We start from the raw sequence: 23,882 nt of genomic DNA, 5'->3' as shown, positions 1-23,882 counted from the left end.
CCTCGCCTAATTACGCCCACTCTCGCACGCTAATTTAGTTAGACGCGAACAATGCTTCGACGCTCCGCCTCGTCTCGCGGCTTCTCAGAAGTCCCATTTGCTCGAAAGAAACACGAGAACCCGGGATCCCGCCGCTCCCGACTTCTCTGACCATTACCGCGCGCGCCAAACTACTTCGGCCAAGTCGCCGGATGCGCGTCAAAATGCTGCCTCCGCCGAAAATGTTCCTCACCTCGCTGGAAATTGCTTTCACGGTGCTCGACGCGGAGAAGAGTTAAACGAATATCGCCGAAAATATGTCCGATGAAACGGCAGACTTGCGCGAGTAATGCTTAAAGACGGTGCATCGAACGCTTGGCGTGTGATAAATATAATCGACGCGCGATTATATAAAGCAATTGCTGGAATCGGAAATATTAGAAACGGAAATATTAGAAACGGAAAATATTAGACACGAATGTACGTGATTAGAAAGGTGACTTATCGGGGTGGCGGCGCGACGCGTTGCAGCATTCGGTCACGCTCCGCTTATACAAGCGACAGCTTTAAATAATCGCGAAATTATTTCGATGATCGATCATCGGATCCCTAGATGTTACCGTCGCCTGATCTGCACCGCGATCCAGGTCACAATAGGTACAACGTTCCCCTGTCGCTGCCCCCCTTTCCGTCCTCATTTTCGAATTTATTCAAACGCGAGGGGGTGTCCTTGTTGCAGCGGCCGCGCATTCCGAAGTCGACGAAATGTCTGTAATTTCCGGCCACTATCGATCCTTATGTTTCTCCCGACGGCGATAGGGTCCGGAAGAACGCCCGACTCGGGGAATCCTGCGGGGATCCCGTATTCGACCGCGAAATTTCATGCGGTCGTTCGGCGAGGGAAAATTGGATCGCCGTTACGGGACTCTGTGACTACATCGTTAAAATCAATTGTTCGTAACTCGGGTCCCGTCTTGTTTCGATTCCTCGGTCCTCGAACGGCTCGACGCTATTCTCTTCGGTGTGATTTTTCCGCAGGACTGCGCGTGTACTCTCTCCTCGATGCATCGAATACGTCCAACGTTCCATGAAACCGAAGACACTTTAAAACGATGCTCGGCATCAAATTAGTTTCATCGGGCAGATGCGAGACGGTGCATGTTCCCCGGAAGGGAAGATCTGAGAGCAAAAATATGCAGGACGGACAGCGCGGAGAGGAAGGGTAACCGTTCATGGGAAATGCAGGACCGATTATCAGCGGTTAAGCGAAGCGACGGCTCGAGGGTTCCGCAGCGGAAACGGGCTGGGCTGTCTGCGCGCGGGCGGATTCGAGAGGATTCGAGCCGCGCCAGGTGCCCAATTATCAAGGAATTAGTTATAGTTAACGGCGGCGCGGGGGCCACGCCTGTTTCGCGTCGCGCGCAATTTGACGGTGATTGTCATAGCCGTAGCCGATCTCCCCCCGTCTCTCGGCTTCGCTCGGCCCGACGATCGAGCTAGAACACGCGCGTGCAACCTGCAACCTGCAACCTGCAACTCAACTCGCTTTCCAGCGGTGACGCGTTGCATGCGCGCCGCATATAGATGCGCGCGTTAAGCTGACTGCCAACCGAACTGCCGATAGAACTTGTCCAAGTTGCAGCGGGCGGTGTGTTGCCGCTCTCCTTACGTGTACCGGCTGCTCGAATTTCGCATTGGATTCAGCGGAATAGTTGCCGCGAGGAAGTTTCCAGTCGATCCCGTATACCTGGGCCGGATCAACGCCGCTGCTCCATTCGGAATTTCGCAACTACGCCTTCGCCCCCCGGGAGAACGCGAGACGCCGCGCCGATAGCGAGGCGACGTTTTCCGCAGTGCAGAACTCGTTTGCCCGGGCGTACACGCGTCCGACAACCGCAACGAGGCTCAGTTTTGCCGGAGACGACGCGACGCCACGCGACGCCCAATTGCTCGTCTCGCGCGCCAGCTGTGTTCCCAAGAACAAGAACGCTCCGCTACGAAATTTCCCTCCACCTTTCTACGATCGCGTCTGCTTCCACGCGTCGATTATTTTCTCGTTCGCTTCGTCGAACGACTGTTTCCGCTGTGAATAGGTTCACGGACTCGAGATGAATCCGATGGAATTTGCAGCGGATCTCTGGTTTATACTTCCGCTCGAAAACGAGAAGCAATTTTCTTATAAATTCAGCCCAGACTAATCGAACAGTCGAGTCTTCGTAGTCTCTAATGATAGCGAAGGATTTTACGGGAACGAGAGAGCCCCCGTTTCGTTATACCGAGCTCCCTCATATTAAGTACGAACTGGAAAGTTCCTCCCAGTTTCCCGGAAATATAAGTTTCAAGCGCCTGTGTTCGAAGGGCTCGGTTCGGTTGCCCTCGAAAATAATCTTTGCGCCCGCCTCTGCTCGTTACTCGAGCATAGTTTCATTAACATATCGATTTCTGTTTTCCTGCTTGTCTACTAGCCGCAGCTGTTCGAGACTGCCGGGTTCCGAACCTAATCGATCCCATGCCCGGTATTTTCTTTCCAACCTACGTTCTAGTCTACGTTCCGCATTCGATCATTCTCCGCAAAACTATCGCTGGCGACTGTTCGCCAGGAATACTCGCAATAGAATATTCTCTTTTGCGATTAGGCAGGCAAAGGACAAAAGCCAGCGAGAATCGCTGTTCGCGTGCTTCGCATATTCTATCGCAACGACCCTAATCTCCGTCCAAGACTCTCCATTATCCTCGGCAGAACTTGGACGCCGCATCGAGGAATCTAAAACCGATACCGCTTGATAAATGCGTCCCTTGGCAACATTAGTTCCTCCGAGACCGTCAACTAATTTCCCTAAGAGAAACCGCTGTAATAGAACTGTTAACAGATGCCCACGGGCGACTTCGTTGATTTTTATTCCGCAGCCGGCTAATTCCAGGCCGCGGCTACAAACAATCCTCGAACACGCACTCGTCGATAATCGCTTCCGTTTTCCCTCTGTTTCGCCTTCGACGAGGTGGTAGAAAACGCGCGGGCGGAAGAGCCGCAGGTGTCTACGGAAATCGTTTCTGCGTTTCCCGTGAAACTCGTGCAGACCGCGTGGCGTGTTCTTAAAACCGGTAACTTTTCTTCGCGGATTGATTGGCAGCCCGTCGGAAGGAATTGTCGACAGGCGGGGGAGACTTGCTTTCAAGCCGCCCTCGGTCCTCGATCTCTCGCGGAATTGTCGCGTCGTCGCGCAGCCCTCCCAGCCAAGGCTGCGATTGCGATTGCGATTGCGATTACCATTTTATCGGGTCTGATTTGCGAGCACTTTACACGAACCCTGTTACCCGCAGGTGGATTGCCGGTGAACGGGTGCACTTAGTGCTCGGTCTCGTCGCTCTTTCGAGGGTTTCGGCCGGGGCCGGATACCAGGTACCGCGTACGCAACGGAAACGCGTCTACCAACACACGACACTGTTCTATCGAACGCTTCGCTCAAGGCCGCTCACCGAAAAAGTCGAGCTACGCCTGGCGCAATCGTCGCGCCGAGCACGATCGGTTCGCTGAACTGGGCCTCCTAAGCGCGAGTAAATTTTAATGCCAGCTGCTCAGCCCCCATCATCTCGCATGTTCGTAATGGCTCGGAAAACTAGGATTTTTGTTCCATCCGAGAATTCTCACCAATTCCGTCCAATTACCTTGGAAGCAAATGGGAGGGAGGAGGAGCTCTTATCGTGCAGACTGCGCCGATTCTCGGAAACACCGATTATCAATCTGCATCGAATAAAACGAATGTTTATTTCGGAGGATGTAAGCGGTTCCAATCGCCTTTTCCCACGGAGCATGCACGCGAATCCGTCATTGACGAACGGGGGTCTGCTGTCGGAATAGAAACGACGATCCCCTGGAAAACCGTTCGCGCCGAGGGTTCAACGCGTGCAAGATTTAAAGCGAGGCGATCCAGCGTTTCGCGCGAACGATACTCGTATTCGCGCGAGCTGTCGCCTCCCGCCGTCGATTTTATGGACCGCTCTCTTCTGTTCGGCGCCGCTCGACGCTCGAAATTTCGAACGAAGAGATTGGATTGTTAACGCTCGCGCCGGCGGAACGGGTGCTGGCGGATTAAATGGCGGTCCGTCGCCTTTTCATGAATTTTTCGAGATCGCCGGCTGTGGAACGGGACGGTCGGAGGGGCTCCATCGAGTGGAAATGTTCGAGGAATTACGATCGATCATGCCCGCCGTCTCTCTCTTTTTTTTTTCCGTTAACGCCTGCAAAGTTCGTCGCGTCGCGTCGACAGAGTTTCCACAGCTGACATCCGCGCGTTAGCATCGCCGTGAGGTCCGCTATTAGCATCGGCGCTATTTTATCTGTCGTATATCGAGCGAACGATTCCTCAATGCCGATTGATACTCGGCCGGACTTTAACGGTCTAGCCGAGTTTAACGAGCACCGAAATGATCCGCCGTCGCGAAACTCTGTTGTGTTCGAACGTATCCGCCGAATTATTTCACCGTTGGGAATCTTTGTCGATCGTTATCCCGTTCGTAGAATCGCCGCCAATTGGGATCACATTTGCTCGCATGTAGTATCGCTAGTAATTTGAAGGAGGACCCTCGTTAGCGCAACGAGAGCACAGATTTATTCGTCGATCTATCCAAACGAGTTTGCGTCGAATCGAACGAATATATTCTTTCTTCGATGTTTCGCAAACGACATCAACGGTCTCGGTAAATATTTTCGGCTAATGAAAATTCGATCGAGCATGAAATTCTTTTTGGACGGCGGTCGTTTCAACGCGGCGACAAATCAAACGGCCGGATGGGCGTAATCGGACCGAAACGCGAAATTAAAGCCGGCATAACATTACGGGTTATTATACGGAGACCGATAACCTACGATATTATCGAGACTACGTCCCCGTGTTGGCCAGCCAATATTTGCATATTTTCGCCGTCGCGTCGGTAAAATATTAACAATGCCCATAAAGAAGTTTATCGTGCGGCCAGCCGTTTGCGTTTCGTAATTTTCGGAAGCTGTTATTCCTATCCGCCAACGCGCCACGCCGCGCCGGCAAAACTGCTCGTCATCAAAATTAAAGATCTGTTTACATTTGCTTTGGTTAGCCGAAAAATAGACGCGGATTAACGGCAGAAGCCAGTAGGCGGGGAAGGAGGAGCCAGATTTTCGCTTGGTTTCGGTAGTCGACCAACCGGTATCGAAGTTATCAGCTGGTGGCCGACGGGGCGCCGACGCTCGACGCCCGACACTCGACGCTCGACACTCGACGCGCGACCGATCCGTTTCCCAGTCGCATAACGACGTTTAATGCCAGCCAATTCCCGCGATTTCGCATTCCCGGGGAGTCATGCAGTTGGCAAACGCGTAATCGATATGCCAGCCGCGACATTAGAAATATCGCGCAAAGTCGGACAGCGTTTCAATTATCCCGGCTAATTGTATTACTTCCGTGCTGCGTCGTTTCGACTTAAACCGTTCGGTAACCCGCACGCCCGGAATTACTCTGAACCACGGTGACCGCATAACCGCTTACGTTGATGCAGCTCAGATCATTTCCGATTCATGTCCCGACTATTATTCTATAGAATTTGAACAGGTACTGTATATATCTAGAGAATTCAATGATGTGAGAGTTCATATCAAAATAGATACTACAAAATAGGTTTATGTTATTTTACCTGAACATTATACACAGATATTCAATAGTAAAAACATAGAAATTCGATGTTATAAATTTAACATAATTATTTAATTTTTGTAAATTTCGGGCGACGACTCGCAGAGAAAATCGTGAATATCGACGTCGGCGTCGACGCGTTAATACGAACAAGAAAGTAGACATAACCTGTCTCACATAACCTGGGTGCAATAGACCGCCTAATAGCGAGCGTGTCAAAGATTTGTTGAGCAAAGTGTTTATTGCATTTAAAGTAGTTCCACGTTTTTCCAATTTAGTTTATGTCAGCCAAACTTTATCGCAGCTACCATTAATGGCTTACCGTGCTGTGCGCGTTCCCACCACGATTCGATATCAACGATGCAGTGCCTGCCGACAAACGCGAACGAACTACGACTCGTAAAAATCGAAGCGAGGAGTTTGGGAAACAAACAAAAAAAAAACAAATCCCAAAAGAACCGCACAGTGCCGGGAATCCTACAAAATCCCAATTAGGACAAAAAAACCACAGAAAAATCGCTCCGTCACGCAACGCGAACCCCCATGCGCCTACACACCGACCCAAATATTTGAGCAAACCACTATCGGCTAAAGTCTGATGTCTAAACTCTACAGCCTAAGAGTGTCGGGCTTACGTTCCGAGCTCGTTATAATTGCGCAAAGACCGTGGAAGCCGACTAAAGCAAGCATTTCCGGAATACGAGCGACCAAGTAGATTCGCCGGGCCAATTTGTCGATTCTGGATTCGATTGGCGCAAGTTCGCGAATTGGTAGGTTGGTCCAGATGTGAGAGAAAATCCGAGGATTCGCGAACTAACACGGAGAATCTCGACGGAGCTGAAAGAGCCGCGAGAGGAGCATCATTGGGCGGATCGAGACTGGGATGCTTCGGTGACAGCGACGGGTGTTCGGCTAGCGCATTGTACGCAGCCTGTTCGAAGTCTTACGGCCTCTCGACGAGAACAAACGAACGGTAGCACCTTGTTGGAGCGAAGAATGCAGACGGCTTGCTTTGCGGGAATCGGAAATCGCAAACATAGGGTTGTATCCGCGAATTTCAATCTCGGCGATACTGCGACTAGGTTTGTCGATGATTATCCTGGTTCGATAGTGTTCGGGGCTCGGCTCGAATCGATTTCGATCATAAACAGAGAGAGACTGTCGCGGCGGTGGAAGAAAGCTTCGTGTAAACAGCGATTTAATTCGATTCGGTAATTTTCGACGACGGGATTAATTGGAATCGAATTCGATTAATGGGAATCGTGCCGGCCGGCGTTGAAAGCGGGATCGACGCCGTACGAATGGATGGGGGCGCGCCGGACCACGTCGACGGTCGACGGCCGACGCTCGATTATACCGGGCCGAGTTTTATTCGTTTCGATGTCAAACGCACTTTTAATGAGGCCGCCTACCGACAAAAGGGACCATTTTCGGCCGCGATAATTGTCCACGCGAAATTGTTTCTCCTATTGAGAACCGCGTTTAATGAACCGGAAGATGCTACCCCTTTGAATCCATGGAAAGTTCGGTGAATGAATGACAAATGTACGCGCGATGATTGGATCGAGTCGCTGATAGAATCTACCGCGCGGCGACAGTTTTATCTTCGATCCGATCGACGATCGTGTCGATTGTTCGCCATTGGTTCGGCGGATCAATCGACAGATCAAACGGGATTGGTCAGTCTTGTCCCTTTGCCCAATATTTGATGTTTAGCCTATCGATCATAGGCTTCCGCATGGAATTACATTCCGGTGTCGAGAAGAGTATCACGCGCGCGGGTGTACGTTTAAAAACGAAGCGGTGAATCTGAAAGTGCAAACGCGGAGCGATTCACCGCGTGCAACTCGAAGGGCTGCCGCGCAAGAAAACAAAAATAGAACGTTAATTACTACAGAGGCAAAATCGGAAAGTGTTGCGACTACTTTCAAAGCTGCAGCTCCCTCCGCGGCGTGGCGCAATAAAATGCGGCCGCGCGCATGAGAGCGCCGAGCGTAATCACCCAGCTGGAATCCCATTTTTCCAGGCCACGCGACCGTTGGTCATGCAAGATGCGTAATTACCTTGCGTAATTAGCAGATAACAGGTAGACAAAGAAGCAGCCTCGAGTGGTCTTGGTATCCAGCACGCGGAGCACGTTGCACGGTTTTACAAAGTTGCCGGGCACGATGCGAGAATAACGAGTCTGCCTGCAGTCGCTGCCGTTCTGATTAAAAAAAATTCTATACATTACGTGTGCGAGAGAGGGACCGGCCGGTCGGTCACACTGCCTCGTAAAGCATCGTCCAAGGAAAACGTTGAAGCGTCAGTTGGTCCGGCAAAGTCGTCTATAAGCTGATCCTGTTGGACGTTCGATGATCGTTTAGACTTTCGAAGGAGAGGACAAGAGACCGAGGGTAGCCGCCTCGACGGTCAACGATGACTCGATCGGACAGGGTGAGTCGGGAGTCTGGGAGACTGCTGTTTGCGCGAGTCCGTGATTACCGGGCCGTTTGGTCCGCGGCAGAATCCGATTAGACGATTTAAAATCGACGCGAGCCTCGGCTGCCGACTGGTGGATGCTCGGGGAGAACGCAGGGTGGTCGGTTGCCAGAGGGAAGGGAATCAAAGGGGGCGGACAGGGTTGGGGAACGCCACGACGCGATGCGAGACGAACGGACGGTCGGACGTGCGACCGGATGGCAGCTCGCAATTACCATTCATTACTTTGTTGGGGCCAATTGACATAACTGATTGGTATTCGGCTGCCACGCCACCCTCAAAGGACCCTCGACTCCTGGGAGGGGGCTAATGCAGTTAGCAGCGCGAACAGAGTTACACACGCTCGCATCGCAGTCGGATTTGTCGATGGGCCGTGTAACAATGCAGCTCTCTCCTTTTTTTATTTTTTCCCCTCTTTTTTTTGCTCGTATGGTTCTCCGGTCCGAGAATCGCTGGCGTCGACGGCAGCTCGTTTTTCCTTTTTTCTTTTTTTTTTTTTTTTATTGCGGCCGATGGCCATTGGTTTGCCGGGGCCGGCTCCGTGTGCCGTTTTGGCCGCGGATCGACATTTAGTTTTTGCGCGCAAAATGGTTCGCGCGCGCACCCTACCCGACAAACTGTTCGGATTTTTTAAACAAATAGAGTTAGCCCGCTGCCGAGACGTGTCCAGTTGCCAGTTTTGCGCAACGTTCTGCCGCGTCAACCGTGCATCACCCGTTACTAACTGCACGTTTACGTAGATTTGCTTTACGATTCTGCAGAAATATTCGTAAGCTCTCGTTCATTGAATTTTGTACTAGATCGTGCTCTCTTTTGGGCCGATAGCAAGGATTTCAATTTGCAACGAATAAAATTCATTCTCTCTCGAAAAAAAATAGAGACTGCATAGAAAAGAAATCTCAATGTCGATGCCTAGAATTCGATGGAATAGTTCGAAAATCTGCACAATGTAAACTATTGTTCACGGACGGATTAAAACGCATGGTTACCGAAATGAAATTCTGTCGAGCCAAGCATAGTCGAAAGAAGAGATGGAAGATCGAAAAAGACGAGTTGGCGAATGTTTGTAGAATTCCAGCGTGGTCCGTGCATCGGTCGATTTAACGTTCGCCGAGCGTGCTCGCCCTAATTACACCGGGCAGAGTATTTTCTTTCCCGTCGAGCGTATCAAATGCGTTGTCAAATACTTTCCAGCTTTCTTAGCCACTCGGTGGCCGCTGCGTAAATATGTTTTAGCCGTAACGAAGTCGGCGCCTTTGTAATTTAGCGCAGGGAAAGATTAAAGGAACAGAATCCTTTATTCTGGTAAAAACCGTCGCGCCACTTCGCTCTGCACCGAGACAGTCGTTAATGTTTCCGACGATTCGCTGAGCGACGCGACGGTGCGTTCGAAACAAAAGTTACCTGGGCAGTCCCCGCCCCCCGCTCCCCGTCGCCGTTTATGATAATTAAATGACACGCTATTAACCATAAAAGCGTCGCAACGACAATACGGGGCCGAAAGTTACTTTACGACATTACGCGACGAGTCGATGCTCACCGACTGATAACGTTTTAACGCGATAGGAAAGTTCGTTAACAGGTTGCAAGCGAGTTTCCCCGGAGCGAACAAAGCCTCGCTGACAAACTGCCCGGCTGCGAAAAACGAAATATCGCGCGTCGCGTCGCGTCGCGTCGTTCCGAGCGATCCGCGTCGCGCTGTCTGTTCCGCTTGTTCCCCGGAGCGCGCCGCGATAAAACGGATCGTCTTACGCAACGTTTTCAATTGCTCGGCTAATTAACACGTTGAACGCCGCGCGAGTAATTAGAACAAGCGCGGGTCTGAGGAATTTATGGACGGCGCGTTTCAGCGATCCAAATTAGGGGATCGCTAAATCCTGGCAGCGTCGCGCGGCTCAAAGTGCTGGGAAACCGGAAAGAAAAATGGTGTGTTGATTTTTCTGGGTTCGTTTGAAACGAGAGCGTCCGAGCTTCGTTTCCGCGTTAATTACAGTTGGATTCTGAAAGAAAATTCCCCTCGAGTTCCGCCAGATATATTTTAGAGAAATTTGAAAAATAATCGTTCTTGTTTGACGAACTGTATTCCAGTGAATATAGACTAATAAAAAGCAACGTTGAGGAGGTGAAGGCAGAGAGGCGTTTGAATTGCCAACTGACAAATTATCGAGGGAGGATTGCAATGAATTACCTTCACGGTTAATTTGCTGAAAAAACTGAATTCCGTGTCTCTCGGCGATGCTTGCGCCGTGCTTGTAAGTGGTCTTGTACCTATCTACCGCCCGCTTATACTGTGTTTGCACTGGGTTTTCCATTCTCCGTGTTATCCGACTAATCGTATTTGGGATTTCAAGGGGTTAAGAGAAATTCCCTGTTCGACCAGCAAAAGCATAATAATTCTTTCGCCGGCGGAAAAAAAAAGCGGCGGCGGTTAAGTTGACGCGTTAAAAATATTCCTGGGGCTCTTATCACCGCGGTGAAATCGAACGGGCCGTGCATGGAAGCGACCCCGTAAAAAATGAAGCGGCCAGCGGGGCAGCGAAATCGAGTTTCATTAATAAACACGGTTCGCGCGATACAATCGCGAGAAATCACCGGCACGTTTTATTAGCTATCGCGCCTCCCCCGGGAGCGCGGCTGATGAATTGAAAAAATAAATTTGCATGCTCGCGGCGAACCGACGCCGAACCGACCGCGAAACCCTTGCCCTGCAACGAACAATGATCGAGGTTGTTTACCGCGTTCCGTTATTATTCCGACTGAAATTTATTTAAAAAAAAAAAACCCCTCTCCCTTATGCGAATCGATCGCCGCGGAAAATTCCCTGCACAGGGGCGGCTCGCCGATATATTTTTCCACGGGTCAAACTTGGCCGAGCTCGCGCACGGGCAGGTATTAAAATCTTCGGAGTGCATTAGAAAAGATGACATGAAAATTGGAGGGAAAATTCGTTGCACGACGGGATCGCAAACTCGCGAACAACTCTCCGGCAGGAGTTGCGAACTTCGCGGAGCATGCGAGCCATGGTCGTCGTCGTCGTCGTCGTCTGCTTGTCTGCGAGAAAAAAAGATAGGAGGAGAAGGAGAGACCGACTGCTAATCGATCGTTAAGCCGGGGACACGCTGGGTCGTTACTTTACTCCTTGACATTTCGTGCACAAAAGCGGAGAATCAGTGCAATCCAAAGTTTTCGATATTTTAGTGGCACGCTTGGAAAGCGACGTTTAACGATAGATTCGTCGCATTTGCGACAGGCGAAACTAGCAATACTTCCTTCAACGATATACTTTATACCTTTTTTTATAAATCCTCCTATTTACCAAAGTCTCCGTGGATAGTTCCCGACTCATTCCACCTAAATATTCTAGCGAACATACTCCGCGAGCAAGTACGAACGGCCGATAAGGAAAAAGCGACCGCGTCGTTCCCATAGTTTCCAGGTGGTAGGCGACGCGAGTCTTCGAGTCGATGATTAATAACCATCCAGCGTAATTGACCAGTCGGCGACCATGGACCTCCCCCGACGCGACGGCTTAGTTGCCGATTAACACCGTCTGACGGGTCTCGAGTTTCCTTGCTACCCACCAAACTCCGAACTCCGAACCCCGTACTCCATCGATTAGGCTCCCCCCTTGTCCCGCTGTCATTCTTTCCGCCCGATACGGAACGATGCTTCGTTGAGGAGCGATCGAAGATTACGGAGGGGCGGGATCAGCTTCAAAAAGATCGGGCCATTTGTTTTGCAAAAGTCCGTCGCATCGACCCTCCGCAGCGTCGTTCCGATTTCTGATTCTGATGGACGCCGGAGCCAGAAATCATTAAAACTTCCCGAGCCAGCCCTGCGGAGCGATGTCAAACGAAGGAAGGCCAAGAATATATGTCTACCACGAACTTTCCTCTTGAACGCGGCTCTTGGCTCCCCGCTCTCTCTCACTCTCACTCATTCCCTTCTCTCTTTCCTCTTCTTCTCTTCTCCTGTCAGCCAATGTGCTCCAAACTCTTCGTCTTCCTGACTAAGCGGTAATTCCGGGTTCGGAGTCCGCCAAAACGGCAAGTTAGCTGATAAATAGCAGCTAATACTTCACCGACTTTCCCCGATTCGGCGCAACAATTTTGGCTGGCTGGGAATCCAGCCAGGTCCGCGCGGAAACGAGATCAGAACGGTTTCCAATCCGCGACACGTTCGAAGGTGACGAAAATCAAAGTCGCCGCTAAACTGTTAAACACCGTAACGAGTAGAAAATAACGAAAGCGAATCTTCCAATTCAACTTATTCCATTCGGTCATAAATACGTCGTTTATTCGTTCGATCGCATCGCAAATACCCGAAACTCTTAGACCAGACGACAATTTCCGTCCCGATTTTCTCGCGCGACTGCCCGCGACAAAACGCAAACCACCGCACAGAATTTGCAGGGCAATCGAATAGATCGCGTGTAAAACGCGTCGAGTGTAGGAAAAAGAATCAAGCGGAGCACACACGGCCAATAAAGATGTGGAACGCGTGACCCTGCTCATCGAAAAGCAATCAGGAACGGCCGCGAGAACAGAGAAACGACTCTAAAAAGCTCGCGCGGCCGCGCGGAAGAGAGAAACAGCGCGAAGGGTGGAAAGGGGAGGGGGGTGAATAGCGTTCGAAAATGGGCGTCGAGCCTCTGTTGGCGTAGATAATCGAGCCGGTGGACGTTAAAAAAAAGAGCCACCCGGGAACTTTATCCGCGACATGAATACTAATTGGCGACGGGACGGGGGTGGTCTGCGGGCGCGGCGCGGCGCGGATATGCGAGCGGTTCGGGATCGGTCGCAGCGCGCAGCCTCGCGACGCGACGGTCGCACTTTTACGGAAGCTCGCCTAATTCGGCCCGATGTCATTAGCGTCTGTGATTCACCGATAAATTATTCAGGGTAATTGGATTCGGGCCAGGCATAAAATCCGCCGGGCGAAATCGTCCAACGAGGCCTCTGGCGCACAGGCGGACCGTCCGCGAACGGCCGATCGGGATGTGGAGGTGAACGGTGCCGGGAATTCGCAACCCTCGCGGGAAACGTTTCGCACGCAGACAAATAGGGGAGAACAATCAGGATCGGTGTTCGCTATTTACCGATATGACAGTAGCTTATCGTCCAGCTGTGCCGAAGGCAACGCTGAATCCTGTGAAATGCGTGGGAGCACGTGCTGAGCGGTAATCGTCAAGCTGGATTAGGTGAAACTGGATTCGGAGCTGAAAATTGAGCTGCAGATGGAGAATTAGGGACGCCCTGCCAACCTGCTCTGTACTCGTCACTCTATCTCTGCTACCCTCTCCTCCGCGTTCGTCGCACACTTGATAAATTCCGTTCGATCGGAACAAATTTCGCAGATATAAATTTTTCGAATGATAAATCAGCTATGTATAATTTATACTAAATACACAATAATATTTGGTTTAACTTTCAATACGCGCTCTTTTCTACGAAGTAATTTTACTTTGACTCTCGTTAACCCTTTGACTACTGTTGGCGCCTATTGACGCCCGACACACGTTGGCTTTCTGATACTGTAGGCGCCAATAGGCGTCCAGATCAAATTTCGCCTGTTTCACCCGTTTATTATTAAATTTGATTATTAAATATTATAAAAAAAAACTTAAAATTAATATTCGCTTCGAGTAATATTGATCTAATGTAATAGAATTCGGCGTTTTGAATATTTTAATATAATTCTTCAGAAATGCGTTTCTAACGAAAAACTTCGCCGTACCCAGTGGACGTCGCGAGTGAATTGGTATCGTACCGTACGACCGATGCGTGTCAAAGTCTACCGTAGCCAAAGGGTTAATCCCGCGGTTACTCCTATATTCTTTTACTCGCTGTTTCCTTTACTGTTTACTCGACGACCGGGTTATTGAAAAGTGCAAGAAAAATAGGATCGCAATTGATGGGGAAATTTGGATCAGAAATAGAATTCTCGAAATAATTTATTTCCGATCTTTTGGTTTGACGGCTTTTGAATTATAACAGCCTTATAATTTTGTGGAGCTACGGCATCGGATATTTTTTGCTCTGCAATTATGATAGAATTACATCCGGTTCGAAAGTTTCGGCTGCAGCTATGCTCGAGTGACTTATACGTCGACAACGGTGCAGTTTCATCGTTAAAACTTGTAATGCGGAGATATTAATAAAAGACGATACGTACAGAGTCGTATGGGGGGTGTTCGTACACGGGGTTGAATTACATGACCGCGAGGCGTCGTTAAACGAATATATTAAACGAATATAACGTTCGTTTACGTTGAACAGATTTTTCAAAAAATTGATCGAATAATCGATTGGAGCAAGATACTGCAAGACGATATCGGACAGATTATTCACTATCGAACGTAAATGACTGTTGCAGGAACCGTGCCTCGGTCGGCCAGCCACCCGGTCGACGAAGTCAAGGATAACCGGCTGCAAATAGGATACGCGTCGGCAGGAGGAAGGTGAGTCGAGTCTATTTTTAATTGTTCGACGGTGCACGCTCGTTACGTGTTTCGATTTTATGATAATGCGGCCCCTCCTCGCTAACTAACGAGCCAACGTTCGACGCCCGATAACCATCCCAACGAGCGAAAGCAATAGAGAGGGGGGGAGGTAGAGTGAGTGAGAGAGAGAGAGAGGAGGGGTTTACCCGACGCCCTCGAGAATCGATTCCCAGTCGGAGGCGTTTCGGTATTGTGCAAATTAATTGGAGTATCGCGACCGAAAGGCTCGCTGTTTTTCTTCGGGCCTAGGCGCCGCCATTTTCGCCGAATTTATTTGCGAGTGGTAATTGCGCGGCTCCGGAACGATGAGATGAAAAGGGCAAAAATAGAAGGAGAAGAGGATCGGTGCCCGAGGCAAGGACCTTTCAAAGCTCGCGAAGAAGACGGAGGAGAAGAACCGTTCACGGTGGGTCTGTAGTGGCGGGTGGAGCAGGGTGGGGGCTGTTCACGAAAATTCACGGTTCGTGGTCCACGGTTCACGGTTCACGGGACTGAAAGGAAGGAAACAGGCGTCGAAAGCGACCGAGCAAACAGAGAAACACGGCCACGCGCCGGAGTCGGAGCCCAGAGTCGGAGCCGGAAGCCGTGGCACCGCCACCGGCACCGGCACCGGGAGACCGCGAATTAATTAAGAGCTGCGAGTTACCGCCGCGCGGCAAATAAGACCAAACTACCCCGAACTTCCGCCGTCAAAATATTCGGTACGGATTACTGGATACTGGATGTCAGCGGGGGCAGGGCCCTGGAATCCCGGGCTACAAATAGTCGCAGGAATGCTTTGCCGTTGCCCCCCTTCTCTCCTGTGAATCGGAAAGGAACCGGAAACTGGGAAACTGACAATGAGAGGAGCGCGAACCTCGCGGCAAGCGACGCGGACTCTGATTCGCTCCGAAAGTGCTGCGCTGCCTCGATAATTGTTCTCGAAGTATGGCATTAGTGTCGGGACAGCGTACTCTTTGTGCGTTTCCGAATGCACGGTTTGTCGCGAAGCGCTATGCTATTACTTGACAGATGGCCCGCCGCTCGATGTCTACGTTGCGCAGCCTCCGGTGGATGGTCGTACTTGCCGCGTATACTCGATACGAATGAAAGTCGAAGCATTTCATGGGAGCGAAGAAGCGATGACGTTGCGAAGAGTTTACGAGCTTAACGCATTGATCTGGGAGCGAGGCGATGCCGGGATGTTTATAGATGGGAACAGCGAGCCAACCGGTGATTGAAAATAGAAGGGGAGCGAGACAGTCGAACTACCTATTCGAACGATCGAGCCATTGTCGAGGTAATCGTGTAACGGCTGACACTAGGAATAGAATGCCCCGATGCGGAAGAAAGATAGAATTAGTATGACCTTTGACGGAACTGAACTCTGTTCGTTGAATTCGCCGTGCCTCGTTTCCGAGGTCGACGCGAGCCTAGAAATTTCCCGGTCGTTCCACAGCCGATGCATCGCGAGGGGTCGAAACTGCGAGCTGGGGCAAACGTTGAGCTCGCAGGACCGGCTAATTCTTCAGGGGAGGTGGCAGCCTGTTCCGTAAGTTACGCGCCAATGGGTGATCAGTGATCAGTCGCGGCCCAGCCGATCCGAACGGGCAACGAAACGGAACAGAACAGAACAGATCAGTGCCGCAACGATCGTAAATCAGCAGCCGGCGAACTCGAGCGTCGCGTACCGTCGCGTCGGCCGACACGTGCGAGTGCCGTTCCTCGAAATTTTCCGGTCTCTTCGAGCTGGCTGAACAGCATTGTTTAGCCGTCCTCGGAAGACGCGCGTACGTGCATCGCGCCCGCGGAAATTCTCAAGTTTTCATGCAGCAAGCTCCGGCTGTACAGGCCGGTGCAGCGTGCACCAATCACGTTGAGTGCACATTCTTCAACCTATCCTCCTGTCCCTTGTTCCCCGTTATTTCTCTTCCTCTTTCAGACGTCGTCGGAGACACTTGGAAAGGATGCGCTTCCGCTACCGCGCAGCATCGACTTCGTTTCTGTACACACGACAAGCCTGCATTCGGAGCGTGCTCGAGACCCGGCGAGCTTCGACGCGCTCCTCCTCCTCGCTTCTCGGCTCTCAGTCTCGCTTTTTCTACGGTTTTTCGCTTCCCTCCGTGTTCACCGAACACCTACGATACGATCGTCCGTCGATAGTCATCCGCATGCATACGGCGCTACGTATGTAAAGTTACTTTTCGAGAACTATTTCTGCCGAGTTAACAGGGATATCCGAGACTTCGCGATCGATAGCGGACGTCCGTGACTGTAAATCGTTGATCATCAATCGATCGCAAGGAAACTGGATGGAAATCTTTTATCCGATCGAGAGATCGAACGAAATGGAAGAATCAGTTTGCGAGGGAAATCTTTTCGGGGTAGGGCATCAAACATTAAAATTCCTTTAGCTCGATTAAAGAACGAGGCTGGGAATGTTCAACATAATTTTTCACTTTTATAATTACATACAAGCATACAGATAATGAAAGCGTTGTGAAATGTTATTCGCATTATTGTAGTCTTGTCCAACATTGAATTCCTATATGCGATGGGCTGATTGGATAATCTTCTTGAATATTGGTATTTCGAAGTCTTTATCGTTTGGAAGAGTTCGAACGTTCCTAACGCAATACAGAGATAAATCTAGGTAAAAATCGCGTACACGTAGGAGGAATTCTGAATAGCTGCACAAGGAAGCAAAATCTTAGAAAATCTAGACTATCGTTCGGATCAACTCTATTTATCGTATCGATTTTTAAAATTAACCAAGCAATACGACCGACGCGGCTCCTGGCAGCACGACCCTCGTCGAATTGACCCACGTTTCGGGTAAAATCTTAGACCCAGCACTGGCTGTGTAAACATGCATTCTCTGTGGCACTTGGTATTTTTGCGTGAGATTGACGATGGCCGATTGATCGGAGAAATTGATCAAAAGGACGCCGACAGATTTCCCATAAGCCCGTCGAACGCCTAGGACTTGATTGGCAACGACGTCCACGTTGGTGCTGCCAGATTCTACCAATGACGACCTCTTCAGTTTAGCCATGGCTTGGAAGACATAGTAGCTCGATAAAGGCGACTTTTTCTGTGCGGCCAGGTTCAACGATCTGTAGTTACTGTGCACGGGCAGCCAGGTCAATTGCCTGGTGGAGAATCCGGCACTGGTGGAGTTGTCCCACTGGAACGGTGTCCTCTCCGGATCCCTAGACTTCAAGTAGTACCTGAGTGGTCCGGCGTTGCAGCCTGCAGGGTCCACGGTCTCGTAGTAGGTGAAGTTCCTGTCGATCATGCCGATTTCGTCGCCGTTGTAGACGACAGAGACACCGGGCAGGAACATCGACAGCATCGAGATCTGATCGGCTCTTCGGCTACCGTACCTGGTAGCCACTCTGTGGTTGTCATGATTGCCGACCACCCAATTAGCAACGCCGTTGGTATACTTTACGCTGTTCAGCCACCTGTTTATGGATCTCGAGAAATCTGCAGCCGAAGACGAGTTGTTCAGCTCGGAGATGAACATAAAATTGAACGGAACGTTGGAGCCGGCGTTGTAATAGTCGATGGTCAGATTGTGAGTCGTGTACGCCTCCGTGATGATCACTTTGTCATCGGACCTTGTTCTGTTGGCGTGATCGTCGAGAAGTTTCCTCCAGGACCTGAGCGTGTCGTAGGTTTCCCGTTGATCCCTGGTGTAGATGTGGACCAGGCTCTCGTAGTCGTCGACTGGCCGGCCCGGTAGGTTCGCCTTCGGCTCGTCCAGCAACCTGGCGTCCTCGAACATATGATTGATGGCGTCGATGCGGAATCCGTCTACTCCACGGTTCATCCAAAACGTCAGCACGTTTTTCATCTCTTGATTGAGCGTCGGACTACGGTAGTTCAAGTCCGGCTGACCCGCCGCAAACTGGTGAAGGTAATACTGCTTCCTCGTATCGCTCCACTGCCAAGCGGAACCTTGGAAGTTGCTCAGCCAGTTGTTAGGCGGTTTCCTGACGCCGTTCACGATCTTCCCGTTATTCCAGACATAGTACTCGTCATACGGCTTGATCTTCAGCTCGCTCTTCTTGAACCACGGATGCTCGTGGGAGCTGTGGTTGGGCACAAAGTCCATTACCACCTTCAGCTTTAACTGCTTGGCTCTCGCCACCAGTCTGTCGAAGTCCGCCAGGGTGCCATAATCGGGATCGATGTCTACGAAGTTCGATATATCATAACCGAAATCGACTTGGGGACTTTTGTAGATGGGCGACAGCCAGACAACCGTGGCACCGAGGTCAGCGACGTGATCCAGCTTGCTCGTGATACCGTTCAGATCGCCGATCCCATCGCCGTTGGTGTCCTTGAAGCTTCTAGGGTAGACTTGGTACACCAAGGCGTTTCTGTGCCAGCGAGAACGATCGTCGTTGGGACCGCCGAGCGCTAGTCCCACCAAACAAATTACCACCGTTAACCGAATCATGACGAATATTCGTGCTACTGATCGCCGGAGACACGTTTCTCGGTTTTATACGTAAGATTGCAAAAAAAAAATCAACCGTCGGATAAATAGCCAATATTGACACCGAACAGATCAACAGCTGATAAGATTTCGATAAGACGCTATCGGTTCGATTCTCGGATCAACGGTGATTGCGAAAATATGGAAAAGTTTTCAAGTTGTTTATTTCCTTGGAGAAGTACCGTGGAAAATCTGAAGGATTATATCACTTTTTACATTCCGTCCGTATCGTATAGGTTCCACAATGAGTAAATAAGTAGCCGAAAGAATTATTTTCGAAAGCTTTTCGATCCGTGTAATGATTGAGCACTGCCGAGCGGTTCGCGCGCAACAGACTGAAACAATCGACTGGATCCGATTTCTCGGTTGCCGCGAAGTCTATGCCCGTGGACTGTACGCGGGTTTACCGGGTGGCGACACCCCCAGGAGGGTTTAATGCACCGCAAGGCGTGCAACGTTCGTCTCCGATAAGATTGTTCGAGGCGCGCGGCCACTTGGGAAATGGTAAACACCTAAGCCCGCACGATCTCGCGTGTCCGCCGCGTTTATGCGTGCCGCCCTCGTAACTGCTATCGCGGCCGTGGCTAATTATACAGCTGGCCACCGCCGCGCCGGACCAGTTTCTTACTTCCTGGATGCCGGCGACCGGCGACCGGCGACCAGTGCCAATTTAAGGCTCGCACGAGCCTCCACACCCGCCACGACGAATAATTTCGCCATCCGTCAACCAACTGAGGGACGCGACGCCAAACCGCGCGCTGTTCACCCTGATAAACGAATCCTTATGCCCTCACGCCCCTGACGGCCCAAAATTTTTGCAAAATTCTTCCACAGAATGAACGCGCAACGACCGTTTCCCTCTTGTATATTTTTCCTTCGAGGCGGATGTCGATTCGTCGCTCTTAGTTTTTGAGATACGCGATATCGACGAAGAACGGTGTCGTTCGATGCCACGTATACGGAAATATCGTAGGAGTGTTCGCCGGAACGGACGAAAATGCTTCGCAAAATTCCAAGGAGCCGCCGAAATATTTCGGTAAATGTAACCGGCAGTCGCTCCCCGGTTCTTCTTCCCTTTCTGCCGGGCGTAATCGAATCGCTTCCCATTGGCTCGATCGACCCGCCCCGAAAAAGAGAAACTGATCGGATCGAATCGAATCGAATCGAATAGAATCGAATCCGGGCTGCGGACTTCATCCACTGTTCAGTGAGGAAGAAACTAGCCCGCGTATGGATCCCTGCGTGCAATCGAAATACGGCAGAAAAAAAGAGAACGAAATCGTTTCGCTGGTCATATCGAAGCGTATTTCCTGCCTCGTATTCCATTACGCGGCGTAGGCAGCTCGCTTTTTTTTCGGGCGGCCTGCGCGAAAACATATTTTCGCGAGCGTTTCACGGGGAAAAAAGGCCTTCGGGGTCGGGCAGGAACGCGGAACAGCGACGAATTCGCGCGATGTGATCGAGAGAAAACCGGCGATCAACGGACGACGCGATATCTTTTTCCGCGCGAGCGTTCGCCCGCTTTGGATCGCTCGCGCGCTCGATGAGAGTTTTCGGCGTTATCTGCCGGTGGCAAACTTTTGATGAATCGCTTCGATCCTGTCGCGACGAGTCGAAAAACGACACGGGATCCCCGCGACCCGATTCCACGGTCTCTCTTGCGAATCGATGGTGTTCGTCCGATCCCATTGTTCTTTCCGACGAAAGGATAATGGCGGGGATCCATTCGTCAGCCGGCGCCGCGAGCCTATCTTCGAAATTTTATCGAGTTCGTGAAATCGCGGGATTTCGGTTTCGAGTTCGAGAACGTGTACAAATCCGTTGAGCGTTGGGAAAAAATTGAATCCGTCTCCGTTTCGGATTTCGCTCCGCGATGAATAGAAGACGATATCGGTCGCGATCGGGGATCCTCGTTTCGAAAGATCGAACCGTAACGACGGTGCGGTTCGACAGCGGGTTTGATCGCCGCGCGGCCACGGTTACGCGAATATAATAAATTTCCAGTGATAATAGCGGAGGACAATAAAACGCGGGGCGGTTCTGTTTTGCGCGACAACACTTGGCCGCGATGATATACAGCCGAAGATGCCGCATAGATCCACGGCACGGGTCGCGAAGAGAGACTAACGCGATGATAACCGGGCGTGTGCACGGACGCCCGCGCCGTCGCAGTGAACGAGAACAAAGTTTCGTACGAAAACCCGGGCCATTATTTATGCGCGTAATTTTCTTCTCGGCTTATTGCGAACTGCATTCGTTCATTGTTCGCGGCCGCGACGAGGACAATTTCACCGAAACAATGAATTATTCATACTATAAACATTCGCCGCTCTCCGTTATCGGTCTTCCCCCGGCGTGCTTCCGGCTCACCAGCCCGAACCCGCGGTAGGAGCTGCCTTCCCTTTTTAACCCTCTGTCGACGAAAACGTTCCCGCAAGCTCTATCGGACAATCATGCTGTAGATATTAACCGTAAGGACAAGATACGAGCCGGTGAAGTCGAGCAACTACTACTCTGTTATCCGAACATTTATCCTAAGCTCTCGACATCGAGTTCATATTGTTCAAACCAGCCTCGAACTTTTGTTTCTCTGCCTGAAAAATCCTACGAACAACGAGGTTCACGACTGGTATTGCTCGAGCTAACAGCAAAGAAGAAGCATGCTTCGAGGCGAGGACACTAAAGCGCGCGGCAATCTCCCTAACAAATCGTACTTCTTCATTCCCAGTGGTTGAACGTCGCCGCGCCGCACGGCGTGGGATTAATGCGACAGCGAACTTTTACGATTCCGTTTACCCGGTTGTGGCCGTCCGCGTTTCCCGCCTGCGGAATTACCGCCGCGTCCGAGCAGGTCGGCTCTACGACAGAGTCGGTATAACCGAATAGCCGGCCTTTTGGTCCTAATAACCGAAACGAAGGGCGCGTTATACGGCGCGGTTTCCGCAGGCTAGTCGCGGACGAGACCTTAACTTAATTTTCATGGATTCATCAAGGGTGGATTAGGAGGGCTGGCAGAGGGTGATTTTCACGACGCGCGATCGCTTCGAAAAGAGCAACGGGGATGTTAAGTCAGCCGGCCGCAGCGCGGCACGCAACGCAACACGCAACGCGGATCCAACGCAATCCAACGCGACCCGCCGAGGGCTGGTCAAACAACCCCCGCGCAGTTTACGGTCGTAATTAACTGGCTAGGTTATTAGCCCTCGTTCGCGGTTCTGGCCCCTAACTGCCCTTCCCACCCTTGGCAGCACTGCTCGTCTCACCGCTCTTTTCCGGGGAAATCTACCCAGCCCTATCTTGCTGGTGACGACCCTGCGCGAATTTCGATGACGACATCCCCTACTCGATCACCTCGTAAATCTAAAGAGAACCCGACGCGACGCTCCATTGTTCGATGTCTTTCCCTATTACATATCGGTATTAGCGAAGGTTTCGACGAACTCCTGTCTGCGAGCTTACATTTTCGAATTAGATTTATGAAGTGACAAATAGAACAGCAGCTCGGCTAACTCGATCACGATTGTCGGCAGGAATTGATTGTCCAGCACCAAGACCAGGACTAGGACATTGAAATGAAAATCTGCACGCGATACATTTTCGTCCCCGGTTCGCTCGCTTACTACTCCGTCATTTTCTAGTTACCATATAACCATTAACCTCTGGCGTTGGTGAAATATTATCGCGATAAAACGCTTTCAAGAGGAAAATCGACATTCGCGCGATAAAACTTCGGATAACGAAGGAGACGCAAACACGCGCGTCGATATATTTGACGGTCTATTGTACGAGGAATCCTTCTGCGAAGATCCGCGAATAGAATATGAGTCGCGCGCGGCGATGAATAATCGAGTGCTCTTAGTAGAATTTAATACTTGATTCGAAAGGACATCGTGGCTTCATTCGTTGCGAATAGTATATACGGTAGTGTACACGGTGTACGGTGCCACGGTGTACACGATATCGTTCACTTCCGTTCATCGATAACACCCCATGCTTTCAAAATAAAACCGATCAATATTTAAATACGACAGCCTCGAAAAGCTTGCTTTTTTTTTTTTTTTAATAGAAAATATTGAAATGCTAAAAGCCGCGCCAAAAGCTAATGGTATTCCATCGAACGGTTTTTCTGTCTGTCGTATTTTTCGAATCGGCGACCGCTATTTATCTCTGTGCAAATTCCGATTTCCATTAGTTACTTTATTGTAATTGGAGTAAAGGGGAGGTCTATTTCAGAAAAATTCAATATTCGTTAACGCAAACATTTCCTCGGTGTTTCTACGAAACGGAACGAACCTTTGATTTCTACGGTGCTTTCAAATGTTCCAAAGAACAAATTAATGACTTACTCGAGCCAATCGAGAAATACTTATACCATCGAAAATCTATACCATCGCAGCGGCTAACTGTTTTCTTATCGGAAAACAACTCTTATATTGCCGGCTCGTGTTGCAATTAATTCGGACAACGCGACGCGAGGATCGTCTCTCAGCTGACGATAAATCGAAATCAACTGCCACCGGTAGTGTCGACGGAGGCTGCCTCCGATCAAGAAAGGTGTTAGCCGATTGGCCGAAGTTACACGGTGAGTTTCCGGGCCGGTGACCGCGCACAATCGCGAGGAAAATTGATTCGAGCCGAGGCACGCCGCGGGAAAGTTGAATTTGCGTTTCGTGATCCGGCACGATCGTGCGATCGAGCGAGCTACACGATACTGGTCGAATTTTCGTTGATATATCAACCGAGAGAGAGAGAGAGGGGGGGGGGGGGG

The 23,882-nt window shown here is 50.6% G+C and overlaps 2 protein-coding genes across 3 annotated transcripts in view; one reads left to right on the top strand and one right to left on the bottom strand.

Moving 5' to 3' along the window:
- Positions 1-23,882, top strand: part of LOC144471296 (uncharacterized) — a 213,452-nt gene that overhangs the window by 138,339 nt on the left and 51,231 nt on the right. For both annotated transcript variants that reach the window (XM_078183195.1, XM_078183196.1), the window contains one exon: positions 14,502-14,586. The gene's annotated coding sequence lies outside the window, so the exon portion shown is untranslated. The remainder of the gene's footprint in view (positions 1-14,501; positions 14,587-23,882) is intronic.
- On the bottom strand, positions 17,047-19,088 carry Hbg2 (alpha-glucosidase). The gene has a single exon (XM_078183752.1). It carries the CDS (start codon positions 19,073-19,075, stop codon positions 17,375-17,377), a length of 1,701 nt encoding a protein of 566 aa, XP_078039878.1. The 5' UTR covers positions 19,076-19,088; the 3' UTR covers positions 17,047-17,374.

The sequence above is a fragment of the Augochlora pura genome, chromosome 6 (genome assembly GCF_028453695.1).
Source record: "Augochlora pura isolate Apur16 chromosome 6, APUR_v2.2.1, whole genome shotgun sequence".
Lineage (NCBI taxonomy): Eukaryota > Metazoa > Arthropoda > Insecta > Hymenoptera > Halictidae > Augochlora > Augochlora pura.
This window is presented reverse-complemented; position numbering and strand designations above follow the sequence as displayed.

Excerpts from the sequence above, each read along its gene's own strand:
- Hbg2 (XM_078183752.1), bottom strand. The coding sequence starts at position 19,075 with ATGATTCGGTTAACGGTGGTAATTTGTTTGGTGGGACTAGCGCTCGGC.